The sequence below is a fragment of the Ursus americanus genome, unplaced genomic scaffold (assembly GCF_024610735.1).
Source record: "Ursus americanus isolate L20-20 unplaced genomic scaffold, mUrsAme1.1.p SCAF_118, whole genome shotgun sequence".
Taxonomy (NCBI): domain Eukaryota; kingdom Metazoa; phylum Chordata; class Mammalia; order Carnivora; family Ursidae; genus Ursus; species Ursus americanus.
This window is the reverse complement of record NW_028273700.1, coordinates 22,413-49,733: the sequence shown is the minus strand read 5'-3', so window position 1 is coordinate 49,733 and position 27,321 is coordinate 22,413. Positions and strand designations below refer to the sequence as shown.

The window sequence follows — 27,321 nt, the reverse complement described above, 5'->3', positions numbered from 1 at the left end:
TTGGAGAGAGGGTCTGTAGAACTTCTCACACTATAATTCTGGAAGTGTCCAACTCTCACTCATTTTGAGGGCTCCATTTTTTAAAACTCTCAGATCATACCCTTAATTTAGGGTTTGCAAACTATAATCCTTGGATCAAATATGCATAAAGTTTCATTGGAATGCCATCACACCCATTTATTTACATATTGTCTATGTCTAACAGAGTTGAGTAATTGTGACAGAGACCATTTGGCCCAGGAAGCCTAAAATATTTAGTATCTGGCCTTTTACGGAAAAAAAAACTGCCAACCCCTACTTTAGATGATCAGCTTTACTGAAGTCTTTTATTACTTAAAGATAAAAGTGCTTCTGTAGTAAATATGAGTTGTCAAGAATACCAGCTATAATTAAAATCAGATTTGGCTTGAAGATAAAAATAGATTTGTAATATAAACATGATATTTTCTGTTTTTTCCAACATTTTCAGATCTGGTAGCTCAGCGAGGAGAGAGATTGGAATTATTGATAGATAAAACAGAAAATCTTGTGGATTCGGTAAGTATGGGATACAGTAATATTTTCAGGATCTAAATAAAGTAGAGAAACTGGTTGATGGCTAACATAATAGGGAAATATGTTAAATTTAATAATTTACAGGGGTTTTTTTTTCCTTTCTAACTCCATTATGTGATGATGTTGTGATGGTAAGGGTAACAATGAGGCATAAAATAAAAGCCACAACCCATTAGAAACCATTAAGGAAATTTTGGTTTGGAAAACATGCTCAATGTACAGAAATAGTTTTTTAAAGCTTTAGATTGATGCCTTTATGGTTTAGTTCAGTTGCATATACCATTCTGTTCCTGTACGTTTTGTGAAACATGAAACAAATAAATGTGCAGGCCAGTTGTGATCCAATATGAATCCTGAAAACTGGGCAATTCAGTCACTTTCTTGCTTACCATGATAGCTTGAGCCTTCATTGTATCAAGCACGAGTCAAATTGGGAAGGGCCAGTGAGCCTTAAAAGAGTCATTGTGTCCCTTGGACCTCCTTATGCTACAATTCTGTGTGTCTTTGCATTTTCCATCTGGTTAGTGGATGGGGGTTTTCAGGAAAGATGATAGATATACAGTGAATAGATGGAGGGTAGAGATCAGTTAAATTTTAGGTCTACACAATTACAAATTTAAATGCGGAGTAGTTTACACCTTGAAATGGATTAGTGAGTGATCATGTTTATTCCTGCTGGCAGCTAGATTGTAGTGGTTAGGAGCACAGGCTCTACAGTCAGGCTGCCTGGGATTGATTCCCCTCTCTGCCACTTAGTAGTTATGCAACCTTAGACAAGTTACTTAAACTGTCTTTGCCTCAGGCATCATTGTCTGTAAAATGGAGCGGTACCTCTTTAAATCAGATAATGCACGGAAAGTGCCTAACACAGTGTCTTGTGCATAGTAAGAGATATTTCAGTGTTTATTGTTATTGTTAGCTTTAGAGGGACATCTCTTAACAGTAGTTCTTAGGAGGATAATAGTTTTAAGTCAAAGCACATGGTAGTTGGAGGAAGGGTAGTACCATATAGCAAGTCAAAATACCAGGCTTCTATAATGGCTCACTTTGTAACCCATTGCTATGGGGCAAAGAAGTATCTGATCCCAGATCTGCATATCAAATTCTTAATCCATGAAGATTACTCTATTTAGCTAGAATAGTCTATATTTGGCCAGTGCTAGTATAGCCTGTAATTTCCAAATAAGTCTTTAATTTTGTTGACTATGTGACCCAGAATAACAAAAGGTATTAATTAACAGATGTCTCTCTTTATGGAGGAATAACATATATAGAATAAAGTGCAGCAAGTGAACCATTTAGTTATTTTTTACACATGTCTATATGCATGTAACCGCCACTTCAGTCAAGATAAAAAAAAAAAAACATTTCCAATACTGCAGAAAGCTGCCTCATGCTCCTTCCTGTTAATAATCCCCAACAGAGGTAACCATTTTATGACTTATATTTTCCTAGATGATGTTTTGTTTGTTCTTAAATGTATAAAAATGGATTCATATGTTATATACTAGCTTCTCTGTGGCCTCTTTCACTATTATGTCTATGAGATTCATTCAAGTTGTTCAGATATGGTAATAATTTATTGTTTTGTACTACTCAGTTGTATAAGTCTACCTGCCACAATTTGTTTATCCATGCTCCCCTGTTGAGAATCCATTCTAATTCTGGATTCTCTATTTTGTCCCATTAATCTGTTCTTTTTTTTTTTTCAGTTTTTTTTCTTTCTGTGTTTCATTTAGGATAGCTTCTGTTAGTTTTCTTTTGTGGTTTGTAATCCGCTGTTATTCCCACCTCATATATTCTTCGTCTCTACAAGTTTGATTTGGCTGTTTTTTATATCTTCCACATGTCTCCTTTACATGTGCATATTTTCCTCTACCTTCTTGAATATATGAAATATATGTACAACTGAACTGGTTATTCCACTTTCGGTGAACTTGGGCATACAGCTCTGTTGGATATATACCGAGGAGGGGAATTGCTGGGCTATTAGGGAATTTTCTTGTTTGGTTGCTTTAAACTCTTTGTGTCTGGTGGGAATGGTTCAGTAGATACTAAGAAGTCAGTGTTGCAAAAGAAAATGGATAACTGAAGGAGAAAAGTTCCTTGGGTTTTTGGCCTCATACAAGTAAATACATATCTTTTTATGGAAATTGAACAGATTTTTATGGCTCAAAAATCCCAGGATTATATTGGACAGAACAGGCAAATGTGTTTGCAGCCAACTGGCTTAGAGGGAACATTTCTTCCTGAAAGCATAAAGAGGAAGAGGCTTTCACACTATCAGGAAGAGCCACTTCTTTTTTTTTATTCTTTTTATTTTTTTTATAATAATTTTTTTATTATGTTATGTTAGTCAACATACAGTACATCCTTAGTTTTTGATGTAATGTTCCATGATTCATTATTTGCGTATAACACCCAGTGCACCATGCAATATATGCCCTCCTTAATACCCATCAGTGGCCTATCCCAATCCCCCACCCGCCTCTCCTCTGAAGCCCTCAGTTTGTTTCCCAGAGTCCATAGTCTCTCATGGTTCATTCCCCCTTCTGTTTACCCCCCTTCATTCTTCCCTTCCTTCTCTTACCGATCTTCCTGCTATTTCTTATGTTCTATAAATGGGTGAAACCATATGATAATTGTCTTCTGATTCTTGACACCATGTGCATTATTTCAGTGGACAAGAAAAAGGGGAGAAGATTTTCCAGTGGGCTCGTACTGCTGCCCATACACCTGACCAAGTCCTACTTCTGAGAACTAGTGATTATGAATGGCTAGTCTCTACCTGTGAACAGAGTAATGAATTCATGATTCAACATGATTAATGAAAGTAAAAGTTTTACAGGTTATTACTACAAATCGGTCATGTAGTCAGTGCCAGGGATCAAATAATTCATGTTTTTTTTTTCTAGTCTGTCACCTTCAAAACAACCAGCAGAAATCTTGCACGAGCCATGTGTATGAAGAATCTCAAACTCACTATCATCATCATCATCGTATCAATTGTAAGTTTTTGTCATTTTAGTGTGTTATTTTATTTTTCAATCTTTAGGAAACTGGATGCTGGAATTCTTTCTCAATAATTAGCTGTCCTGTGAAATCACTCCAAAATATTGTACTTAAACCCCATCTTCCTATTGAGAATGTTTATATGTAAGGAGTCAGGCAAAGCATTCCAAATATTCCTGGGTATTTAATGTTTTTGTTACTATTGAAATGAGATGCTTTTAAAATTACCTTTTGTAATTGATTCCATATTTTCTAATTATATTTCTATTTTCTAGGTGATTGCATGCTCCATTTCTTTATTTCTGTTTTCTCTTTTCTAATTGATCTGTCTTTGTGTCTGGCAACTTTGCATAACTCTTATTAGTTGTAATAGTTTGTCAGTTTATTCTTCTGTATTCTGATTTCTTCTGTCAGGAGTCAGTAAACGTTCTGTAAAGTGCCAGATAATAAATATTTTACACTTTTCAGGCTGCATATAGTCTCTGTCACGTATCCTTTTTCTTTTAAACCTTTAAAAATATAAAAACCATTTTTAGCTCACAAGCCATGGGCTCTAATTTGCTGACTCAGTCTATAGGTAAATTATGATACCATCTGTAAATAATTTCAACATTATCAAATTTATATACACATGGTTATATATAATTCTACATAATTATATATAGGTATGTATATGTATATATAATTTGCAATTACTAGCAATGTTGAATAATTATGGTGCCAGTGGGCATCTTTACTTAGTTCCTGGTTTTAAGCGGAATGCTTCTAATATTTCATTTATAAGAGTGATATGTAAGGGTGCCTGGGTGGTTCAGTCAGTTCATTTGGGGCCTGTCTCACATGGAGGTCCCTGCTCAGTGAGGCGCCTGCTTCTCCCTCTCTCCTCCCCCCACTTGTTTTCTCTCTTTCAAGTAAATAAATAAAATCTTTTTAAAAAAGAGTGATATGTATTATGAATTCTTGTTAGATTTTTATTGTCAAGTTAAAGAACTTTATTTTTGTTTCTAGATTGCCTAAAGTTTTAGTCAGGAATAGGGATTTAATTTTGGGAAATGATATTTCTCTTCCCAATGAGTTGATAATATGACTACATTTAATAGTAATATATAGAATTACATTAATAATTGTGCTTAAACTATCCTTTCATTTCTGGGATAAATACTGAGTGGCCATTATGTAGTATTCTTTTAATGCATCCTGAGTTCAGTTTCCTAATGTTTATTTAGTAGTTTTCCTGTTTATAAATACAAATCAGTCTATATGCTGTTTGCCTTTTGTAACCCCTATGTAAACAGATATTGGGCCTCTTTGAACTATCCTGAATTTCTGGTAACCTTTTTAATACGCTTTAACTCCTTTTTTTGCATTACATTTGAGAGAATTACCAGCTCACTCTTGCCTACAAGTTAATTTTCTTTTCAGCTCTGTTGATCCTATGTATTTATTTTTCATAGCTATGCTTTAAATTTCTAAGAACTCTTATTATTCTTAGTTTAACCTTTTTTTCATGGAATTGTCCTTGTTAACAGATGTACCTTCTCTTTGAATTTCTCTGGATATATATTAAGGATACATCACAGGATATTAGCTTATGCGATGGTGGGAGCTGGCTTGGCAAGTTCAAAATCCTCAGGTCAGGCTGCCAGGAAGGGCAATCTGGACCTCTGGGGCAGGAGCAAAGCTGTAATTTACAGACATAATTTCTTCTTCATCAAGGAAACCTCAGCTCTGCCCTTAAGGGCTTCTAACTGATTGAATCAGGCTAATTTAGATTATGTAGCATAATCTGCTTTACTTGAAGGCAGCTGATTTATGGGCTTTAATCACATCTACAAAATACAGTTAACACCTAGGTTAGTGTTTAATTGGGTAACTGTGTACTATAGCTAGCCAAGAAGACACATAAAACTGATCTTGGAGAAATATAGTTATGTTTATCTCTAATGATTTATTATTTTTCTTTTTAAATGCATTATATAGGTATTTTAAAAGCTTTATTTCTAATATGGTAAGTGTTGATAGTTATAATCCCCCCATGTAAGAGCAATTTGGAGTCCTCAGGAATTTTTAAGAAGTCCTGAACCAAAAGTTTAAGAGCTACTGCTCTAAGGAGGATGGGAGGGAGATGCTTTCTTTACTTTGGGGGTAGTTTGTGGCTGGGTGAAGCAACCTTTCTCCCCATCCTCTTGCCATTTGCAGAAGCCCAAAGTTAACTCTGAGCAGATACCTCTGACTCAGCTCCACTTTTCCTTGACCCCTGTTGAAAGACCTCCACCTTAGATAGCTGCATTTACCTAACAGAGAAGAGCAGCCATCGATCTGTTGATGTTATACTGGAAATTGTGCCATAGCCTGGAATGTCTCCTTGCTCAGGATACTCAGGTCGCACATTCTAGGCTCCTCAGCTTAGCTTCTTCCTTCTACTTGGGTCTGTGAATTTAGGTTGATTTATAAAGCTGGATTATTCTTAAATTCAGATTGTATTTATCGATTACTTATTACATGCATAGCACTGCTCTTAATGCAATATCAATCTTTCCCAAAAGCTGTTCTCGCCTAATATATTGTACTTCAGCTTTAAAAATCCTTATATTTCAGCGGTGGCAAATAGTCAACTTCATGTCAGATTGGAATATCTGTGTGTGTGTGTGTGTGTGTGTGTGTGTGTGTGTGTGTGTGTACCTGTAAGTAGTTTATTCATTAAGAACCAGAGTTTGCTGTAAACCACCCCCCTCCCTCACATTTGTAAGGAAGTAAGGCAAAAACACTCTGCTGACTTTTGGGAGCAAGCATGGAATTCATAAATGTGTTTTTTTTCCTAGCATTGAGTAATGAAATCAGCCACTTAAAGATATCAAAAAAAGTTGTGATTTAAAGCAGGACAAATGACGAAATCAATGCAGTGAGCCTAATGTTTAAAATAAATCTATTTTTCTAGAATTTAGTAATATGAACAAGCATATACTATTAAAATTATACTTCAGGGGTGCCTGGGTGGCTCAGTTGGTTAAGCATCTGCTTTCAGCTCAGGTCATGATCCCAGGATCCTGGGATCGACTCCCGCATCAGGCTCCTTGCTCCATGGGGAGCCTGCTTCTCCCTCAGCCTTTGCCCCTCCCCCTGCTTGTGCTCATTCTCTCTCTCTCTCTCAAGTTAATAAAATATTTTAAGAAAATACATATATATATATATATATATATATATATATATATATATATATACACTTCAGAATTACAATACAATTAAAAAGTTTATCCATCTATAATAGGACTAGTGTTTTTACTGTTACTTGTATCATCAGCTTTCTTTTGATTTGATAATTGTAATTATCATATCATTATTCATCAAAAGGTTCATAGCAACATTCTTTTTTTTTTTTAAAGATTTTATTTATTTATTCGACAGAGAGAGAGACAGCCAGCGAGAGAGGGAACACAAGCAGGGGGAGTGGGAGAGGAAGAAGCAGGCTCATAGCGGAGGAGCCTGATGTGGGGCTCGATCCCATAACGCCGGGATCACGCCCTGAGCCGAAGGCAGACGCTTAACTGCTGTGCTACCCAGGTGCCCCCACAGCAACATTCTTGCTCATAAGTGATATAGATGCAGAATCTGTACTCAAACTTTTAAATAATTCTAATTATCCTAATAATGAAAAGTAACATGTATATAAAGCCTAAAAATATACTTCATGATAAAATCATACATCAGGAAAATCATAATAAAATCATACATCAGGATAATTTGTGATCTTGATAATTAATGATGTCTCAATAAGAGTTGTTCATATAACTTGATTCTGCCTTGTTTCCAGTGAAGAGAAACAACCCTACTGCTTTCTCTCCCAATGAAGAAAGTATAGTGAAGTTCAAATGTGTGAGAGTTATATCAGAAAGAATCCCTTTAACTCCACTTCTGCCTTTGAAAATACTTGATTGATGTATTATTACAGAACTGCTACTGTAACAGAACCAGTATCTGTGAATAGGTTTTTACTTTGCTTTATATATTATTTATGAGCCTGTGATAGATTCAAGAAAATAAAATTGCCTTCCTTCTCCCCCTAGGTGTTCATCTATATCATTGTGTCACCTCTCTGTGGTGGATTTACATGGCCAAGCTGTGTGAAGAAATAAAAAGTTGTCATTAACCAAGGTTATGAGAGAACAAGGAGTTAAAAGCAATCCATGTGATTCAAGCCTTTGAATACTGACAGATGGTGTCTGCCAGTCTCTTCAACCCTCTTCTATTTCTTTTTTTTTTTTTGAATCTCGTATGCTTCCAGATTTATCTTTGTCCAGTTTATTCCAATGCACTTCAGATTTAACCATTTATCGCAGCAGTAGCCTTAAAAAGGCTTTTGTTTCTTTAGTTTGTTAATTAGAGTAATCTATTTAGAGAAACATTTTTGTTCATAATTGCACAAAGCTATCACCGAGGTAGAAACCACAAGTCTTGTGAGCTGTCTACTAAGACTTTGGATGAACTTTGTATGTGCACACAAAAGTATTCCAGAGACAGATAGCATTGCTAACATCTCATCTTAATGTCTTTTGCTATTGAAGAGTTTTAGGTGCTTGAAAACAATTTAAATGGAGAATCGTTATTTGGAGAATCGTAATTAATTTGTTGGTGCTGCTTGTTTCTAGGAGCCTATGCAGGTAAAGTTTTAAACATTTTCTGTCAGTCATATGGGGAACATTTTGCTAGCCCACTAGAAATACACCGAATTAACCTTGTCCTTCTAGTATTCACTTTCAGGAAGAAAGTTTTGACCTTTCACAAACCTTGCAGAGCATGATATCCTCTCTTTCCCCATTGCAGTTGATTTGAAAAGATGATGGTTTAAATACTGTTGAAGGTTGTGGTTTTTTATATACTTCTTTCTTTTTGGTGGATATTTAGGGCAATTGTATAGTTAATAGAATGGATAGTGGAGGAGGTGGAGAGGCAAATTCTTCTGGCTCACCAGAGAAAAATAAGAACCACAGTGGATGTACTAGTGTTTTAGGTGTATGAGGGAGAGGTCGTGTGGGAAATTTTTTCCAGTCTGAGAAAAGCCCAAACTGAATATAGTCAACAGTCAACTCTAGGGTTTGGGTTTGACTTCTGTTGAATAATAGTTTCAGTATCCTTTAAGGATTAATAAATTCTGTAATCTGACTAGTTTTGAAGAATTCTTTTGTGAAACTTGAGAGTAGACAGTATGATACGTAGAAATAATACCAGACAGTTTAACATCCATTTAACTGCAGTGTGGGAAAACTGGAGTGTAATCATACTGCTTTGGCTACACTGGCATCTGTTAACTATTACATACTTTTGGTGTGTATCTGAAAGGATATTTGCTGCCCTAAATCAATTCTTTTTCAATAAATGCCAGTAAATGGAAATTATATTACATTTGACTATTTTCCAAATGAAAGAACATAGTCTATTAAACCTAGTCACCTGTGTAATCCTAGTCATGTGCCTTGAATATATATGTGTCTCATAATCTGGCTCATGCTACCTGTTCTTCCATCTAAACCTTTTGATTCATGCTACCGGATTCATTTATTTGACGTACACCTTAGGCCCACTGGAACTCTTCTTGGTGATCACACATGGCGCAAATGTTTCTTGGTCTTCTTTATCGACACTAATGCCTTTTAATTATATCAGCATTTCCTATTGGAAAACAAATTTGTTCTGGGAAAATATTTGGCATTCCTGAATAATAATTTCCAAATGTCTTTAATCCAAAGAAAAAGACTTAAAGCTTATTTCCCTTTCTTATACACACCTGAATAAAAATGATGTGCATGTTTTAGGGATAAATTACTTAACTGTTCATTGGTCTATTTATGTATAAGAATGCTTTTTAAAGCACATATCTTGTTTTAAATGACGCACAAACTGAAGGCATTAATAAAATTTAAGAGTAATGTAATGAGCTTTAGAATTTCCTCCTGGAATCTGATTTCTTCTGCTGACGTTTTGCCATAGTTTACTAAAAATACAATAAGAAGTGTGATCTGGGAAAGAGTTAAGATGTAGGAGGAGGGAGACCTTATACTTGCCTCATCCCTTGAACACAGCTAGATAAATATCAGATCATTCTGAACACCCAAGAAATCAATCTGTGGACTGAGAGAACAGACTGCACAACTAGTGGGAGAAAAAAGGCCACATCATGGGAGGTAGAAGGTGTGGAGACATGATTTGGGGGAAAAAGAATTGCAGGTGCTGTGGAGGGGAGGGAGCCCTGATCAGGGAGAGTAGAGGGGAGAGAGAGCAGTACGCAGAGCATTGCATAAGAAAAACACTTCCCCAAAACCATTGACAGGGAAAGCAAGAGGGGCTGATTATTGCAAGTTTTTATAAGCAGCAGAGCTCAAAGGGTGAAGTTTTAGAAGTCTGTGCCATCACTGGGGTCATGCCTGGCAGGCTTAGCAGTGCTCCTGTGGGGAAGGCGGGCAGAGGCTGGAGTGGATATTGTGGCCTGAGGATCCCCTGGGTCACACCAGGAGAGACCATTCCTCTTCTTGGAAGTGCATTTGGGAGAGGTGGCATGGCCTATCTGGGGACAAAAGAGGTGGCGGGCACCATTAGCTGCCCCGTTCATTAGCATAGGAGTAGAGGCACCTGCTGAGGGCTGCTAACCTGGATGCTGGCATTTTGCTGCACTTCACCATAAACTCCAAGCCCCTGTACATTTGTGGTACTGCCCTGGGAAAAACTGGCACAGCCACAGCGTGGGGAGAATCTCACCCAGAGGATCAGCACAGGTCTGTGCCACACCAAGTCCCTAAAATTTAGGGTTTGAAACCCAGCTGGTGAACCTGAGATAAAACAGGAGCACTGTACTGCCAGGTGGGCAGACACTTTGGACACAGGGTGAAGGCAGGGATCTGAGGGATGCCTGGGACACATGAGGGGAGATTGTTAACTCTTGTATGAGGGCTTCCTGAACAGCGATGGGCGTGAACTCCCCTGTCTGGGGCTGAGAGAGTAGGCTATGCCATTTTTACCCCCCACCTGTCAGCACAGATGGACTTCAGTGAGCAGCACAGCACTCACAGTGGAGGCTTAAGCCACTTACACCAAGCCCTATGCCCCCTGCACTCAGCAGGTGCTTTTTTATGAGGGCAAGTGTCCCTGAGAGAGCAGCAGTGGGCCCCTCCCCCAGAAGACCAGCACAACCCCCACCACCACATGCACCAAGTCTACTGACCATAGAATGCTACAAAACTTCAGCTCTAGGGAAAATAGGATCTAGCCTCTTAAGCAGACCAAAACACACCTAATTAAAACTTGCTATACAATGGACAAGGTCCAAACATTCCCCACTGCAGGCAAGGAGAGATTCTGCAGAGAACTGACCTGAGTGAAAGAGCAGCCAAAACAACAGCAGAGTGCACACAATGTAAACCAGAAACCTTTCCTGAAGCACCAGGCCTTGAACAGTATATGACCTCTTCTTAATATAGCCATTACTTTCAGGAGCAGGAAACATAATAGGCTTTCCTAACACACAAAAGAAGAGACCCAGACAAGATGCCAAGGTGGCGGAATTCTTCCCAAAAGAAAGAACAAGAAGAGGTCACAGCTAGGGATCTAATCAAAACAGGTATAAGTAATATGCCTGAACCAGAATTTAAAACAACAATTATATGGATACTAGCTGGACTTGAGAAAAGCATAGAAGACCTTTACCACAGAGATAAAACACCTAAAAACTAGTCAGGCTGAAATAAAAAATGCTATGACCAAGATGCAATACTGACTGGATGTAATGAATAAGTAATATAAAAGATAAAATTATGGAAAATAATGAAACCAAAAAGAAGAGGGAAAGACAAATATTGGATCATAAATGTAGACTTAGGGAACTCAGTGACTCCATAAAGCATAATAACATTCATATCATAAGAATCCCAGAAGAAGAGAGGGAAAACGGGGCAGAAGGTTTATTTGAGCAAATGATAGCAAAAAACTTGCCTAAGTTGTGGAAGGAAATAGACATCCAAATCCAGGAGGCACAAAGAACTCCCATCAAAATCAACAAAAGCAGGCCAACACTAAGACATATCATAGTAAACTTTGCAAAATACAGAGCTAAGGAAAGAATCCTGAAAACAGCAAGGGAAAAGAAATCCTTAAGCTACAAGGGAAGACAAAGTAACAGGAGATGTTTCCACAGAAACTTGACAGACCAGAAGAGAGTGGCATGATATATTCAACCTGCTGAATGGGAAAAAAATGCAGCCAAGAATGCTTTATCCAACAAGGCTGTCATTTAGAATAGGAGAGAGAGTTTGCCAGACAAACAAAAACTAAAGGAGTTCAGACCACTAAACAAGCCTTCCAAGGAATACTAAAGGGAACTCTTTGGGAAAGAAGGATCAAAAACAACAAAGACTGACTGGATGCCTGACTAGTTTTTAGGTCTTTTATCTCTGTGGTCTTTTCTCAAGTCCAGCAAGTATCCATATAATTGTTTTAAATTCTGGTTCAGGCATATTACTTATACCTGTTTTGATTAGATCCCTGGCTGTGACCTCTTCTTGTTCTTTCTTTTGGGAAGAATTCCGCCATCTTGGCATCTTGTCTGGGTCTCTTCCTTTGTGTGTTAGGAATGCCTGTTGTGTTTTCTGCTCCTGAAAGTAATGGCAATCAACAAAACTAAAAGGCAGCCTACATAATGGGAGAAGATATTTGCAAATGACATATCTGATAAAGGGTTAGTATCCCAAATCTATAAAAAACTTGTCAAACTCAACACCCAAAAAACAAATAATCCGGTTAAGAAATGGACAGAAGACATGAGTAGACATTTTTCCAAAGAAGATATACAGATGACCAACAGAGACATAAAAAGATGCTCAACATCACATCATCAGGGAAATATTAATCAAAACTACAATGAGATATCACTTCATACTAGTCAGAGTGGCTAAAAGTAACAACACAGGACATAACAGGTGTTGGTGAGGATGTGGAGAAAGGGGAACCCTCCTACACTGTTGGTGGGAATGCAAACTGGTGCAGCCACTCTGGAAAACAGTATGGAGGTTCCTCAAAAAGTTAAAAATAGAACTGCCCTATGACCCAGCAATTGCAGTACTAGGTAGTTACCCAAAGGGTACAAAAATACTGATTCAAAGGGACATATGCACCCTGGTTTATAGTGGCATTATCAAAACTGTAGCCAAATTATGGAAAGAGCCCAAGTGTCCATCGACTGATGGATGCATAAAGAAGATGTGAGATTTTATATATATATATATATACACACACACACATACATGCATAAAGATGCATAAAGAAGATGTGAGATTTATATATATATATATATATATATATATATATATATATATATATATATATACACACACACATACACACACACACACACACACAATGGAATATTACCCAGCTATCAGAAAGAATGAAACCTTGGTGGATGGAGCTAGTGTATATTATGCTAAGCGAAATAAGTCAGAGAAAGACAAATACCATGTGATTTCACTCATATATGGAATTTAAGAAACAAAACAGATGAACATAGAAGGGGAAAAAAGAGAGGGAGGCAAACTATAAGGGACTCTTAACTATAGAAAACAGAGTTGATGGAGGGGAGGTGGGTATTAAGGAGGGTACTTGTTGTGATGAGCACCGGGCGTTATATGTAAGTGATGAATCACTAATTTCTACTTCTAAAAACTATATTTCACTACATTTTAACTAGAATTTAAATAAAAACTTGAAAGAAAAAAATAGAGAAATGTGATCTGGACCCTTTCAGTATAGAGCATTGTCTCAGGTGTATATACTTCCTTCAAAACCAACAGACACAGAAGAAGTTAAAAAAATATGTATGTATACCATAGTGAAACCAATGAAAGATACTGAAATGGCCACACAGCATCCACAACTATATCCTTAGACCATGGTTGAGACATAACTGAAAAAAACCCAAGGGGTTGTAATCCATTTTGACATAATTCTGAAAAATCTTTCTTTTTTTAATGATTTCATCTTTTATGCTGAAGGAAACTTGAGGGAGAGTTGGAGGGGATAGCACTGAAAAGAATGAGTGGTTGAATCAACATGAAATAAAAGGATGCAGATACAGACACAAAACTGTAAATTAAAATGAGAGACCTTAATTTTGATCCTGAGTTCCTTTCCAGTGTCACAGCTTCAAAGGCCTCATAGTCAGACCACCGGCACATTTAAGCCATGAGGAATTCACCGTACCAGCTGATGGGGCAGAATATCTCCAAATCGATTTAATTTCTTTTTCTTATTAATGTGGATTCTTTAAGTGTAAATTGCCCTAATCCAAGGGAAGCTATGAACGAATTGGAAAGATTAAACTTAATATCCTCAATAATTGTATTGACTATGTCCATATGAGATTCCTCCTGCTGCTGTAAAATATCCCCACACTAGTTGTTTAAAACAAACACATACGTACTCTTATACTTCTGGAAGCAGAAGCTTGAAAGGAGTCTCACACTGCTAATAGTGACATGTCTGTAGGGTTGAATTCCTTCCAGAGGCTCATGGAAGAATCTTTTCTTTCCAATTCTAGTCTCAATTTTTGGCCGCCTGCATTCTTGGCTCATGGCTCTTCCGCCACCTTCAGAGCCAGCAGGGTAGCATTTTCTTTCTTTTTTTTTTTCTTTTTCTTTTTTGATTTTTTATTATGTTATGTTAGTCACCATACAGTACATCATTAGTTTTTGATGTAGTGTTCCATGATTCATTGTTTGAATCAAAACCACACTGAAAAATCTTTCTAAAGTTGAATGACTGATTCCGAATGAAATGCCTCATAGGAAGGCATAAGAGGGTGGGAGACAATCATTCATTAATAACAAACAGGGTTAGCTAAACAGAAAAAAAGAAAAAAGCAGGGCAAAGATCAAATGTACAAAAAGTTGGGCCACAACAAAACAATAATTAGGTACTTGAGCCTGGGTAACTGAAGTCAGGAATGTAAAATTCTTTTTGTTTAGGCTAAGGCAACTCAAAACATCCCGTTTAACTTCTCCCCAGGCCTCCTGCAGGTTTCTGCTGAAGTACTCCTTCCCTAATCAGACACAGAAAAAAAAGATGGCTATTCATTTTGTTGTTATGAACACAGAATGAAGTGGCACAAGCTAAGTATTTCTCTGTACTTCAAAACCTTCGGTGCAAGGTCAAATGGTGTCACTGTCCATATTTTCCTTCAGAATGAATGGATATGGCTTACACCAGATAATGGTTCCTCCTTGCTTTACTCTGCTGGTACCTATCTTTCCTAGCCTTGGGAGAGATGCAGAAATTGGGTTGCTTCCTAGAATATCTTGAAGGAAATGGCTGTAACAGTAATAGCAGCAGTAGACTCTCTACAGTGTTCTGCAGTAGAAGCAGATCTATTGCTGACTGCTCCATCATTTTAAGAATAATAAATGAAGTGGAGTGGTGGTGATGGTGGTGGTGATTGATCTATGAGTCAGTTTTAATTCATTGAGGAAAACATAATCAAGACAAATATTATGGAAGTAAGGGGTTTAATACATGATTTAAGCTTACACAAGTGCCTGACAAACCAGAAAGGGAAGATCTGGAAGGGAGGTGCCAGGGGACCAGAGGAATAGTCCTAAGCCTTTCTACTTGAAGCATTGGCACTGGTTGGACAGGTTGGAGCTTGCTGGAAAACCTGAGAATCCCTGCATGTCTGTTTGCCGAAGTAGAAGTGTCATGTGGCAAGATTTGTGGAAGCCGCAGCTTCAGTAGACTGGTTGTGGAGTACCTGGCTTGCAGTCTCAGTTGGTCAGCACAATCAGCAGACAAGAGGATGTGGTGGATGTGGAGTGGAAGAGATTGAGAAAAAGCTGGGGCACACTAGGCACTTTAGCATCTTTGTGTCTGACTGCCCCAACCAGAGAGTGTTGGCTTCCACTTCCTTTCTGCTTTCCAAGTCTCACATGAGTTCATTTCACTGGCAAAACGTAATCCTACAAGTAAAGAAGTTTCTATAAAATTCCCAGCTTCTGGCAAGAGCAGTGATTCCAGTCCAGCACAGCCAATTTCTTCCTAGATTCATTCATAAGATCAATTCAACTGCTTTACTTCATGGGGAAAGACCACTTAGGTAAGTTAACACATTCTTTTGGTCAGGGTACATTGTACGCAATTATTTGGGATTCATGCTGCATATTAAACCAAAACATTATCTAAATCTGAAATATGTTGTGACGTGACTTCTCTTTTCCAAAGAGAAGAAAAACCATGACAATACTTCTCTATATGAGAAAATTCATATGCACAGGCTGATTCCCTGATTTACCTTTTTTGTTCCCGTTCCAATTTTGGAACATAAAACTTTTGAAGGTCTCATGCACAGAGAGAGAACATTAAATTCAGTAGTGCCCTTTACAGACTTTCATTTCTGGGCAAGATGGAGTAACAAGGACTGTATTTACCCTCTGTTCTAAAATAACCCCCTAAAAAGAAAAAAAAAATATGAAACAACAATTTTTAAGACCCTGGACTCTAGGCAACGTAGGGCAGTATTAATTCACAGGACAAAGAAAATGTAACCTTGGGAGTTTAAATTAGTAAGGAAATCTAAGCAGAATTTAGGCTGGGGTAGTACATTACTAAAAAAGTAAGAATTGTTGTTCATACAGTCTTCTTGGCTCTAAATTTCCCATCACTGTTGATAGGGAAGTCTCTTCACCTCCTAGTACAGGGAAATCTTCACATGGGATATTTATTTCCTGCTTCCAGGGGGACTTGTAGGTGGGAGTCTGAGTGTCCTTCTTGCATAGGCTGTCTCTTAAGTAACTTTTATTCAAAATGATCAATGTGCCACTTTGGTCTGCTATTGGCCCCTACACCATCCTGTGATACTCCCACATCCTAAATAATTTAAGTAGATTATGATTACAATTTGGGATGTCAAAATGTTTGGATTTTGACAGATGTATAGTGGCAGGTATAAATCATTAAAATATCATGGAATATGGGATGCCTGGGTGGCTCAGTCTTTAAGTGTCTGCCTTCGGCTCGGGTCATGATCTCAGGGTCCTGGGATCGAGCCCCGCATCGGGCTCCCCGCTCGGTGGGAAGCCTGCTTCTCCCTCTCCCACTCCCCCTGCTTGTGTTCCCTCTCTCGCTGCCTCTCTCTCCATCAAATAAATAAATAAAATCTTAAAAAAAAATATCATGGAGTACTTCAAATCCCCAATCCCTTGACTCTGTTATCATGTCTGTTATTTTGCCTTTTCTAGAATGTCCTATAAATGGTGTCATATAGTGTGTAGCCTTTTCAGACTGGATTCTTTCACTTATCAAAATACATGTAAGATTCATCCATGTCATTGTATGGGGTGATGGTTCATTCCTTTTATCGCTGAATAAACAGGAGAAAAACAGAAGTTTAATGTGCATATGTCCAGTTTAAATGGGAGATATCCAGGAAAACAGAGTAACTCCCTGAAATGGCCCAGCCATCACACTAAATGCCATATTCAGCTAAAGACAAAGATTTTGGGTGGTGGGAAGGCCAGTTAAGAGACATTACCAGGCCAAGCACAGCAAAGGAGGGCATGGCTGTTACTCAGATTCAAGTCTGTGCCTTCTCCTTTGGTAAGAGTGTGTTGAAATTTACTCATTCTTCTGTTCCCGGTACAGAGAGGAAGACACCCTTACAAACGGAGTTTTCCTTTATCTGTGTACATTTCACTCACCAAATGGCAACCTCTGCTCAGTTTTCAGAGTTTCACCTGTGTCTGCTGTTTCTTAAAATTAATCAGCCCCAGATAATCCTTGCGCCAAAGAGGCATATTTGGGGTGGCATATTCTGCTTCTTTCACATGGATGCACCCCAGTTTGCTTATGGATTCATCTACTGAAGTACATCCTGATTCTGTCAGTTTTTAACCACTAGATATAGAGCTGCTGTGCATAACTGCACGCGAGTTTTTATTTGGAAATAGCTTTTTAAAGCAGCTTTCTAAATACCAGAAGCACGATTGTTGGATCCTAAAGGTGAGACTTATTTAACTTTGTAAAAGAACTGTCAAACTGTCTTCTGAAGTGGCTGCACGTGCATTCCCCCAGAGTGAAGGACAGTTGCTGTCATTTCTCACCTTCCAGCAATTGGTATTCTTGTTTTTTTTGTAGTTTTGCATTTCTAATAGGTGTGCAGCACTATCTCATTGTTGTTTAAATTTGTAATTTCCTAATGATAGAGGATGTTGAGCATATTTTGTGTGCTTATTTATTATCTGTACATCTTCTTTGTCCAATCAGCTATTCAGATATTTACCTGTTATCGATTAGGTTATTTCCTTTTTGTAGAGTTCTGAGAGTTTTTTGTATATTTTGAATACAAATCCTTTATCAGATATGTGTTTTATAAGATTTTCTCCCAGTGTGTGGCTTGTCTTTTAGTTTTCTGGGCAAGGTCTTTCACAGAGTAAAAGTTTTAATTTTAGGAAGTTCATGTTATCAATTTTTTTCTTTTTGTGTATTGACTTTGGGTGTTGTGTGTTAAAACTCCTCACCAAACCCAAAGTCATGGAGATTTTATGTTTTCTTTTTGATATTTTGATAGTTTCGCTTTTTAAACTTATCTACTATTTTGAAAGAATTTTGGTATAAGTTGTAAAGTTTATATCTGCATTTCATTTAATTTAATATAGTTTCCAATTAGTTTTTCCTATTTTTGGAGATGTCAGGGGATATTGAGCTCTATTTCAGTTTGGATTTCCAAAATTTAATGGATTCAGCTGGACCCAGGGAGGGGACAGATGCCTCCACTGAATTGAGCGCACCGCATCCTGCACTGCCTCCAGGGCCTGCAGGGGGCGCCCGAGCCCAGAGTGGACGCGCAGGGGGCGTGTGCGTCCTGAGCCTGACCTCAGGACCCTCTGTGGGGGTTTCTGGAGGACGTGGGGCCGCGTCCACACCCCCAGGACCCCGGTCTCCTCAGAACCCGCCGCGGGAGGAGAAGGTGAGGAGAAGCCGCCTGGGCAGGGACTGCCGAGGGGTCCGTGCTTACAGGACCCCGCGGAGGCAGGGCGCGCTGTGTAGACGGTAGGGTTTCCGTAGCTTCGTGTGCGGTGACTTGGGGTCCCTGGCGGGGCTGTGCGCGGGGCTGTGGGGTCTCCCCTTCTGGGCTTGGATCCGCTGGGCTGGTCCGCGGGTCCGTGTTTACGCGCACACGGATCCGGTTCCGGGGGCTCCGCAGGCAGTCTGCAGTCAGGAAGCCTCCAGCCGCCCGCCCGGTGCTCGTGCTCCCCGGGCCTCGGCCCCGTAGGGTCCTCCCCGCGTCCACACCCGGTCAGGGCTGTCGGTTCCGTGTCTGGAAGTTCGGTAGCGACGGCGCGCGCTCTGCAGACAGACGGCTGTGGGGAGAGCAGATGTTCTCACGGCGTCGGTTCTTCCCCGAGCGCAGAGTGTCTTCCCGTCTCCGCGTGCCGCCCTCGACGTCTGTCGTCGGTGTCTCCCTGGTGTCCGAGGGCAGGGCTGTCCGTCTCCCTCGACGTCTGTCGGCGGTGTCTCACGGGTGTACGAGGACCGGGCTGTCACCTCTTTGGTTAAATTTGCTCCTGGGTATTTTGTTCTTTTTGATGCATTTGTAAATGAGATTGCTTTCTGGTATTTCTCTTTCTGGTGGTTTGTTATGAGCACATAGAAATGCAACTGATGTTTGTATATTGATTTTGTTCCTGGCAAGTTTATTGAATTTATTAGTTCTGTTAAACCCTAAACTAAAACTGCCAGTTATTTTGCCAGGAAAATGGGTTTACTTGGGAATAGCAGAGAATTGCAATCTGGGACAAGCAAGCTACCGCCACATCACAGTCAAGAGCAAAAAACGAAGGAGAGGAACATTATTTCTTGGAGAAGGAGGAGGAAGTTGGAAGGGTTGTTCTGGAGGAAAGTCCCCTGGAGAGAAGCAGGGGTTCAGGGTGATGGAGGAGTCTCACCACAGGGGTGGTGGATTTCTTTTAGGAGGTGAAACCTACATCTTCCCCTTTGGGGCCTGTAACTGATGAGTCTCTGCTGTGGAGAGTTCTAATGTTGGTTCTATAATTGACAGTTGTTCCTGTAGTTGACACTGAGTGGTGGGCTCCCCTGTCCAGCCTCCCCTTCTGGCAACCCCAGTCCACTTGACTGAGGTTTCCATTCATTTTCACAGTTCTAACCAATTTTTGGTGGAGCATTGTGGAAAATTAGAATTCCAAATCCCATGGCTTCTACTGCCCCTGAGACAGGGGGCTACCTATTTAATCCTCCCAGGAGTCTCTCACTAACATGTGGCCTCCTACAAGGGCAAGTGGCCTCTTCATGGTGGGTGAACTGGATCTGGGTAAGGCTTGGCTTCCATCATGAAGTTTGATGTCATCTGTTTCTCTTGAGTGGTGCTGACATGGTTATTTGTAAAAGTGATTTAGTCTGTAGAGATTTCAAACGTGCAGTAAAGTCACAGCAGCACAAATACTCTTTATCTCAACACTCAGACTCCCCAACTATGGTTTCTTTACCACATTTGCCACTTCACATGAATACTTAAGTGCATTTTACTCAAAACAGGGACCTGCTCCTACAGAACCACTACATAACCCCAAATGAAATCATCCTGGTTTCCACATTATAACCCAGACCACAGGCCCACTTCACTTGTTGCCACCTGCCTCACTGTCTAAAATGTCCTTTTCCATTCTGATCCAGTTTTTTTTTTTCCTGAAACTGCTTCCAAGACTTTCCTTTATTTGGGTAACCTTAATGGATGTAAAGAGCAAGTTGATTCCAATCTGGGTGGACTTTTCTGGATGGCTTGTCACTGGGGCTGTTTTCAGTGTCCATCCATGTGGTGACATGCATCAGACCTTTATTTTTTTCACTGTGACTAAACATAATAACATTTACCACTTAAAACATTTCAGGTACACAGTTCTGTGGCCTTAGCTGAGTTCACACAGTTGTACATCATTGTCCAGAACTTTTTCCTTCTCCCCAAGGGATACTCTCTATGCATTAAACAATAACTGCCCATTTCCCTTTCCCTCGGCCCCTGCAGCCACATTCAACTTTCTGTCTCTAGGTACTTCATATAAGTGGGGTCACTCAGTATCTGCCCTTCTGTGACTGGTTGACTTCACTCAGCATAACGACTTCCAGGTTCAGTCCATGTTGTAGCCTGTGTCAGAACTCCCTTCATTTTTGAGGCTTGAGTCGTGTTCCATGGTGTATATACCACATTTTGTGTATCCATTCATCTGTTAATGGACACTTGGGTTGCTTCCACCTTTTGGCTGTTGTGAAAAATGCTGCTCTGAATAAGGACACATGAATACCTGCTCAAGTCTTTGCTTTCAATTCTTTTAGGTACATATGCTGAACTGGAATTCTGTGTTAATTTTTTGAAGAGACATATTGCTTTCCACAAATGCACTGTTTTACTTTATTTTTTATATGGCAGAACAATGTTGCCATTTATGGATCTACCCCATTTTGTATATCCATTCATCTGTTGACAGGCACTTGGGTTACATCTACCTTCTGGCTATTGTGAAAAGTGTGCTATGAATATTAGTGTACATGTTGTTGGTTTTCTTTGAACAACTGTCTTCGCTTCTTTGAGGTATACATCCAGGAGTAGACGGTTGAAATGTGTGACTATTCTATTTTTATCTTTTTGAGGAAAAGCAAACTATTTTACACATAGGCTGCAGCACCCCTGTACATTTCCACAGCAGGGTTCAATGTTCCAGTTTTTCAACATGCTTACCAACATTTGTTATTTTCCATTTTCTTGATTATACTGATTCTACTGTGTGTAAAGGGTATGTCACTGTAGTTTAAGTCTGCATTTCATAATGACTAATTGTGTTTAACATCTTTTCATGTGTTACTGATCATTTTTATGTCTTCTTTGGAGAAGGGTCTATCCAAGTCCCCTGTCCATTTTAAAATTTTGATGTCCTTTGTTGATGAAGTTGTAAAAACATTTATATATTCTAGACAACGGACTCTTCACAGGTAAATAATTTGCAATATTTTCTTCCATTCTGTGGGCTTTTTGATGCACAAAGTTTTCTAATTTCGAGGAAATTAAATTTCTCTGTTTTCTTTCCTCACTTGTGATTTGGTGTCAGATCTAAAAGCATTGCTAAATCCAAGGTCATGATTTATCCCCATTTATTTCTTCTAGAGTTTATAATTTTACCTCTTACATTTAAGCCTTTAACTTATTTTGAGTTAATGTTTATACGTGGTGTGAGGTAAGGGTCCACTTTCATTCCGCTGCACACGGATAGCCAATTGTTTAGCACCCTTCATTGAAAGGACCATTCTTTCCTCAATGTAACGTTGCCACCCTTATCAAAATTCAATTGACCATAGATGAAGGGGTTTATTTCTGGACTATCAATTAAATCCCACTGATCTGTATGCATACCTTTATGACAGTATCACAGTGTTTTATTTACTGTTGCTTTATATTAAGGTTTGAAATTGGGAAGTATGAGCTTCCATCTTTGATTTTCTTTTTCAAGATAGTTTTGGCTACCTTGTGGTCCCTGATTTTCCATATGGTCTTAGGATTAGCTTATGTGTTTCCTTCCAGAGGCCTCTGTGAATTTTCCTGGAACCACATTGAATCTGCACATTGCATTGTGTGCTTTTCCTCACCAGGGGGTGTCTTCACAATTATTTAGGTTTTCTTTCATTTTAATCAGCAGTGTTTTGTAATTTTCAGTGTACAAGACTTACACTTTAATTACATTTATTCCTCAGTATTTTGTCAATGTTGATGTTACCAAAAATGAAATTGTTTTCTTAAATTCCGTTTCGGATGATTCATTGCTAGTGTATACAAATAAGAGAGATTTTGTGTATTGGTATTTTGTCCTGTACCTTTGCTGAATTAGGTGACTAGCTGCAATCATTTTTTGTTGATTCTTTAGGCAGCTTTCTATATAAGATGTTATCATCTCTGGTCTCTGAATAGACCTAGTTCTGTGGTTTCCTTTCACATGTGGAAGCTTCTTTTCTTGCCTCATTTTTCTTGGTAGAACTTTCAGTATGTTATTGAGCAAGAGGCGAAAGCCAGAATCCTGCCTTTGTTCGTGATTTCAGAGTAGAGTTGTCAATCTTCAAGATTGAGCATGACTTTGCTGTAGGTATATTGAACAAATAACCCTTTATTCCTACTTTCTTGCGTGTTTAATCGTGAACTGACATTGGATTTTGGTTAGAAACTTCTTTGCATCAATTAATCACAAGTTTTTATGTGAAAAAAATATTGCAGCGTATAACATTGCTTGGATTCACTATGTTGAATAACCTTCGAAGTTTTGGTTAAGAGACACTTACTTATGGTGCACAAGACATTTATGTCCTCTTGGTTTCATATGGCAATTATTCTGATGAGGTTTCATACACCTGTTTTATAAAAGATGTAGGAATGATATTATGCAGCCGTCAAAAAATACGAAATCTTGCCATTTGCAACGACGTGGATGGAACTAGAGGGTATTATGCTAAGCAAAATAAATCAGTCAGAGAAAGAGAGTTATTGTATGATCTCACTGATATGTGGAATTTGAGAAACAAGGCAGAGTATCATAGGGGAAGAGAGGAAAAAAATGAAACAAGATGAAACCAGAGAGGGAAACAAAGGATAAGAGACTCTTAACTGAGGGTTGCTGGAGTGGAGGGGGTGGGAGATTGGGGTGGCTGGGTGATGGACATTGGGGAGAGTATGTGTTGTGGGGAGTGCTGTGAATTGTGTAAGGCTGATGAATCACAGACCTGTACCCCTGAAACAAATAATACATTATATGTTAGTTAAAAAAAGAAAAACAAAAAATAAATGAAAGATACAGGAATGTATTTTGGTGATTTTGTGATGATTTAATTGAGGTTAGTGTTAGTGGTTTAAAGAGCAGTGTCTGGGGCTACAGAAAGGACTATCCAGAGATTCGGACTAGAGGGATAGGGATAGATATATTTTCAAGGTAAGGGACAAACTCAAGGGTAAAGAGTTAAGGTTAAAGTTAGAGTCAAAGAAAAAGGGTTGGGGTTAGAGGGTTAGGGTTAAGGATTAGGGTTAGGGTCTCCCTGTCCTCTGCTGCACAGAGCCCATTCTCCTCCAGTAACCAGAGTGATCTTTTTGGAACATAACCTTTGGGCCTCTCTGTGGTCTGCTCCCCTCCTGCCCATCCTCTCCAGCCTCACCTCTCCTACCTCTCTCCACTCTGTGGTCCACCCAGGTGTGTGGTCCTCCCACATGTGCCTCGGGCCTGACTCGAAGCCTTTGCATGCACTGTGCCTTCTGCCAGGATCACTCTTCTCTCCCCCTGCTTCATGTCTGGCTTGTTCCCCCATTGGCTGGACCTGGATTAGCCCTCTAGTGACCTGACTCATGTCTGCTGGTTGAGTGTGCTTGTCCCCTATTTAAATGTAGTGCCCACCTTCCCTGTGTGAGCGATTTACTAACCTGCCAGATATGGGGCAGGCACAAGGAAGTCGCCCTAATGCCTGGGCAAAAAAATCAGTCTCAGAGGGGCTCACCACACTTGCCTGATGATGGGGGAGCTACTGTCCCTACAGTGGGGAGCAGGTAGTCCCCTCAAAGGGGGTCCAGCCATGTGAGGTGGTTGGACAAGACTTACAACTTCTTGGGGCTGGGAAGGTGTAGACCAGAAGCTTACCGCCTTGGATTCAAGGCTGGGGCCAAAGCAAGCCCCCTTTTCTTCCAGAGGTCCTCTTTCCCCTTCCCTGACTACGGGCTGGACCTGATTCCTGATCTGGGGGAGTTCGAGGGTGACTCCTCCTAGGAATACCAGTGGTTTACTGATGGACCTTGTCAGCAAGATGCCCAGTAGCCTCAAAGAGGGCCCTACAGGGTGGAGACCACTCTGTGGGGGTCAGCAACAGCCCACTCAAAGCAAAGTGGGGCAGGTGGCCGGCTCTGCTGGTTCTATCCAGTCTGTAGGGCATAGAAATGAGGGCTGTGCCCCCAAAGTGCTCTACTTCTGGCAGGTGGGGACGGGACCTGCAGGGGGTCAGCCAGGGGAGGATACCTGCAGGGTTTGCCCAGAAGCTCAGCACAGGGGGCGTGTTCCTGGCTCGAGCATGCTGACTGTGGGGGAGGTTTCCAGCCTGCTAAGCCTCGGGCTCCCCTTTGTATGATGGGGTGCTGATGGCCCCCATGTCTGGGAGCAGAAGGTAGGGAGGTCACACCAGCAGACTCACTCAGGACAGGACGGGTAAGTGGCTGTTGCTTAAAGCAGCCCAGGGTCTACCCCCTCGAAGAAGGTGCACATGTCCACGGCCCCCCAGGTTTGGGGTCCTGCTGCCAGCCTCTGGCAGTGACCCTCCTCCCACCCTGTCCCTTGTCCCTAGAGCTGTTCCTGCAGATGGCAGAGAAGCACTTTATGGTGGGACACAGGGTTACCTACTATGTCTTCACCGACCAGCCAGCTGCCAGGCCCCTGTGCCCTTCGGGGAAGGCCAGAGGGTGGTGGTCCTCATGGTAGACACAGTGTCACCTACTAGGTCTTCACTGCTCAGCCAGCTGCTGGATGTCATGCTCCCCTCTGGGAAGGCCAGAGGGTGGTGGACCTCATGGTGGACACAGGGTCAACTACTATATCTTCACCAACCAGCCGGGCCCCTGTGCCCCTCCAGGAGGGCCAGAGGGTGGTGGTCCTCATGGTGGACACAGGATTACCTACTAGGTCTTCATCGATCAGTTGGCTGCCATGCCCCATGTGCCCCTCAGGGAGGGCTGGAGGGTGGTGGTCCTGAGATCCCCAGGGCCTCGCGCTGGCAGGATGTGTCCATGCAGTGCACGGTGATGACCAGCCGCTTCTGTGAGCAGCGCTTCCTCCGTGAGGTGGACGACCTGGTGTGCGCGGATGTGGACATGAGGTTCCGCGACCATGTGGGCGTGGAGATCCTGTCCCCCCTCTTCAGCACCCTGTACCCTGGTTCTACTGGGCGGCACGCGAGGACTTCAGCTACAAGCACTGGCCGCAGTCCCAGGCCCACATCCCCAGGGACCAGGGTGACTTTTACTACATGGGGGCCTTTTTTTGGGGGGGGCGGTCAGTGGCGGATGTTCACCAACTGACCTTGGCCTGTCACCAGGCAGTGGTGGTTGACCTGGCCAATGGGATCGAGGCCGTGTGGTGTAGTGAGAGCCACCTGAACAGGTACCTGCTGGACCACAAGCCCATTAAGGTGCTGCTTGGGAGGACCTGTGGGACCCGCGGCTGCTGGGCTGGTCTCCGGAGGACCTGTGGGACCCGCGGCTGCTGGGCTGGTCCCCGGAGGACCTGTGGGACCCACGGCTGCTGGGCTGGCCCGGGAGGACCTGTGGGACTCGCGGCTGCTGGGCTGGTCCCCGGAGGACCTGTGGGACCCACGGCTGCTGGGCTGGTCCCCGGAGGACCTGTGGGACCCGCAGCTGCTGGGCTGGCCCCCCCACCCCCCAGGTCATGAAGAAGCTGAGATTTGGGCCATGCCCAAGAATCACCAGGACACCCGGAATGCATGAGGGACTGTCCCCCGAGGACCTGTGGGACCCACGGCTGCTGGGCTGGTCCCCGGAGGACCTATGGGACCCACAGCTGCTGGGCTGCCCGCGCTGCCCCCACACACCCCGCCTCCCCACCACCATCATTGAAGAAGCTGAGATTCGGGCCACACCCAAGAATCAGCAGGACATCCAGAACGCATGAGGGGCTCTCCCCATCTCGGTCAGGGGGTGCTGCCCTGAGCGGAGCCATCAGAGCAGTTTCCTTCTTCTGTCTCCTCGACTGTGGTGTCTAACACTGCCCACTTGGGCATGTCCAGGGCCCCCAAGCAGCCCAGGAGGCCTGCCTGCGGGCACAAGGTCCTCTTCCTGGGGTTGGTGCATTTTGATAACGTCTGGGTCATTTGCAGCTGCGAACGGCTCCAGTTTTATGTTGAATGTTTTTCTGTGACAATACTGAGCAACCATCTTTAAAAAGAACAATTGAGGGAAAAGGTTTTCTCCCTGGTTCTAAACAGACACCGCCTGGTGGGCTGGGAGCGGCCCTGCAGCAGCCTTGGAGCCAGAACGGGCCCTGGCTGGGTCTTCCTTGCAGTCCCTGCACCTCGCGGCAGCCATGGGCCTTCAGGGTCAGGGGTGCGCCGAGCCACCTCTCAGACCCGCAGTCCCCTGACCGCCAGAGGCTGTGACCGCTAGCACGGCCTCCAGGAGCATGGAGCCTTCTGGGTTATTTCTGGTTCCTGCCTTGGTTTTAAATGGCTATTTCTGTGCTGGTGTTTGTGAGATGTGGGCACTGGCTCTGTCTGGATGCGCGTCCTGTTGGGATCCCTCAGTGCCCACTGGAGGGTTTGCACTTGTGGACTCTTTCTGCACTATGTGTTAGCAAGCGTTCACTGAGTGCCTACTGTGAGCTCGGTCACCAACAAGGGGCAGAGCGTGAGAGCGAGAACCAAGATACAGGATCCCTGCTCCAGGGCCCTCCTGGGACTCACGATGGCCCTGTCCTCCTGACTCACTACCTTCCTATTGTGGTGTAATGGACATACGACTGATACTGTTAAGCACGTTTCAGGGTACAATTCAGTGGCAATACGTACATTCACTGCTCTGTACCCGCCACCTCCATCCATCGCCACAACTTCTTCATCATCCCAAACTGAACCTCTACCCACGAGACCCATTCTACCTCCCCAGCCCCAGCACCCTGCAGCTCCTTCCAC

The 27,321-nt window shown here is 41.7% G+C and overlaps 1 protein-coding gene and 1 pseudogene across 2 annotated transcripts in view; both read left to right on the top strand.

Annotated features, from left to right (window-relative positions):
- The window catches only part of VAMP7 (vesicle associated membrane protein 7), a 61,925-nt gene extending 52,426 nt beyond the window's left edge, over positions 1 to 9,499 (top strand). For both annotated transcript variants that reach the window (XM_045798322.2, XM_045798311.2), the window contains 3 exons: positions 470 to 537; positions 3,471 to 3,563; positions 7,632 to 9,499. In XM_045798322.2, the coding sequence (XP_045654278.1) occupies positions 470 to 537; positions 3,471 to 3,563; positions 7,632 to 7,700 (230 nt within the window). In that variant the 3' untranslated portion in view covers positions 7,701 to 9,499. The remainder of the gene's footprint in view (positions 1 to 469; positions 538 to 3,470; positions 3,564 to 7,631) is intronic.
- Positions 9,500 to 19,869: 10,370 nt separating this feature from the next.
- Positions 19,870 to 26,122, top strand: LOC123792854 (histo-blood group ABO system transferase-like; annotated as a pseudogene).
- Positions 26,123 to 27,321: the final 1,199 nt, after the last annotated feature.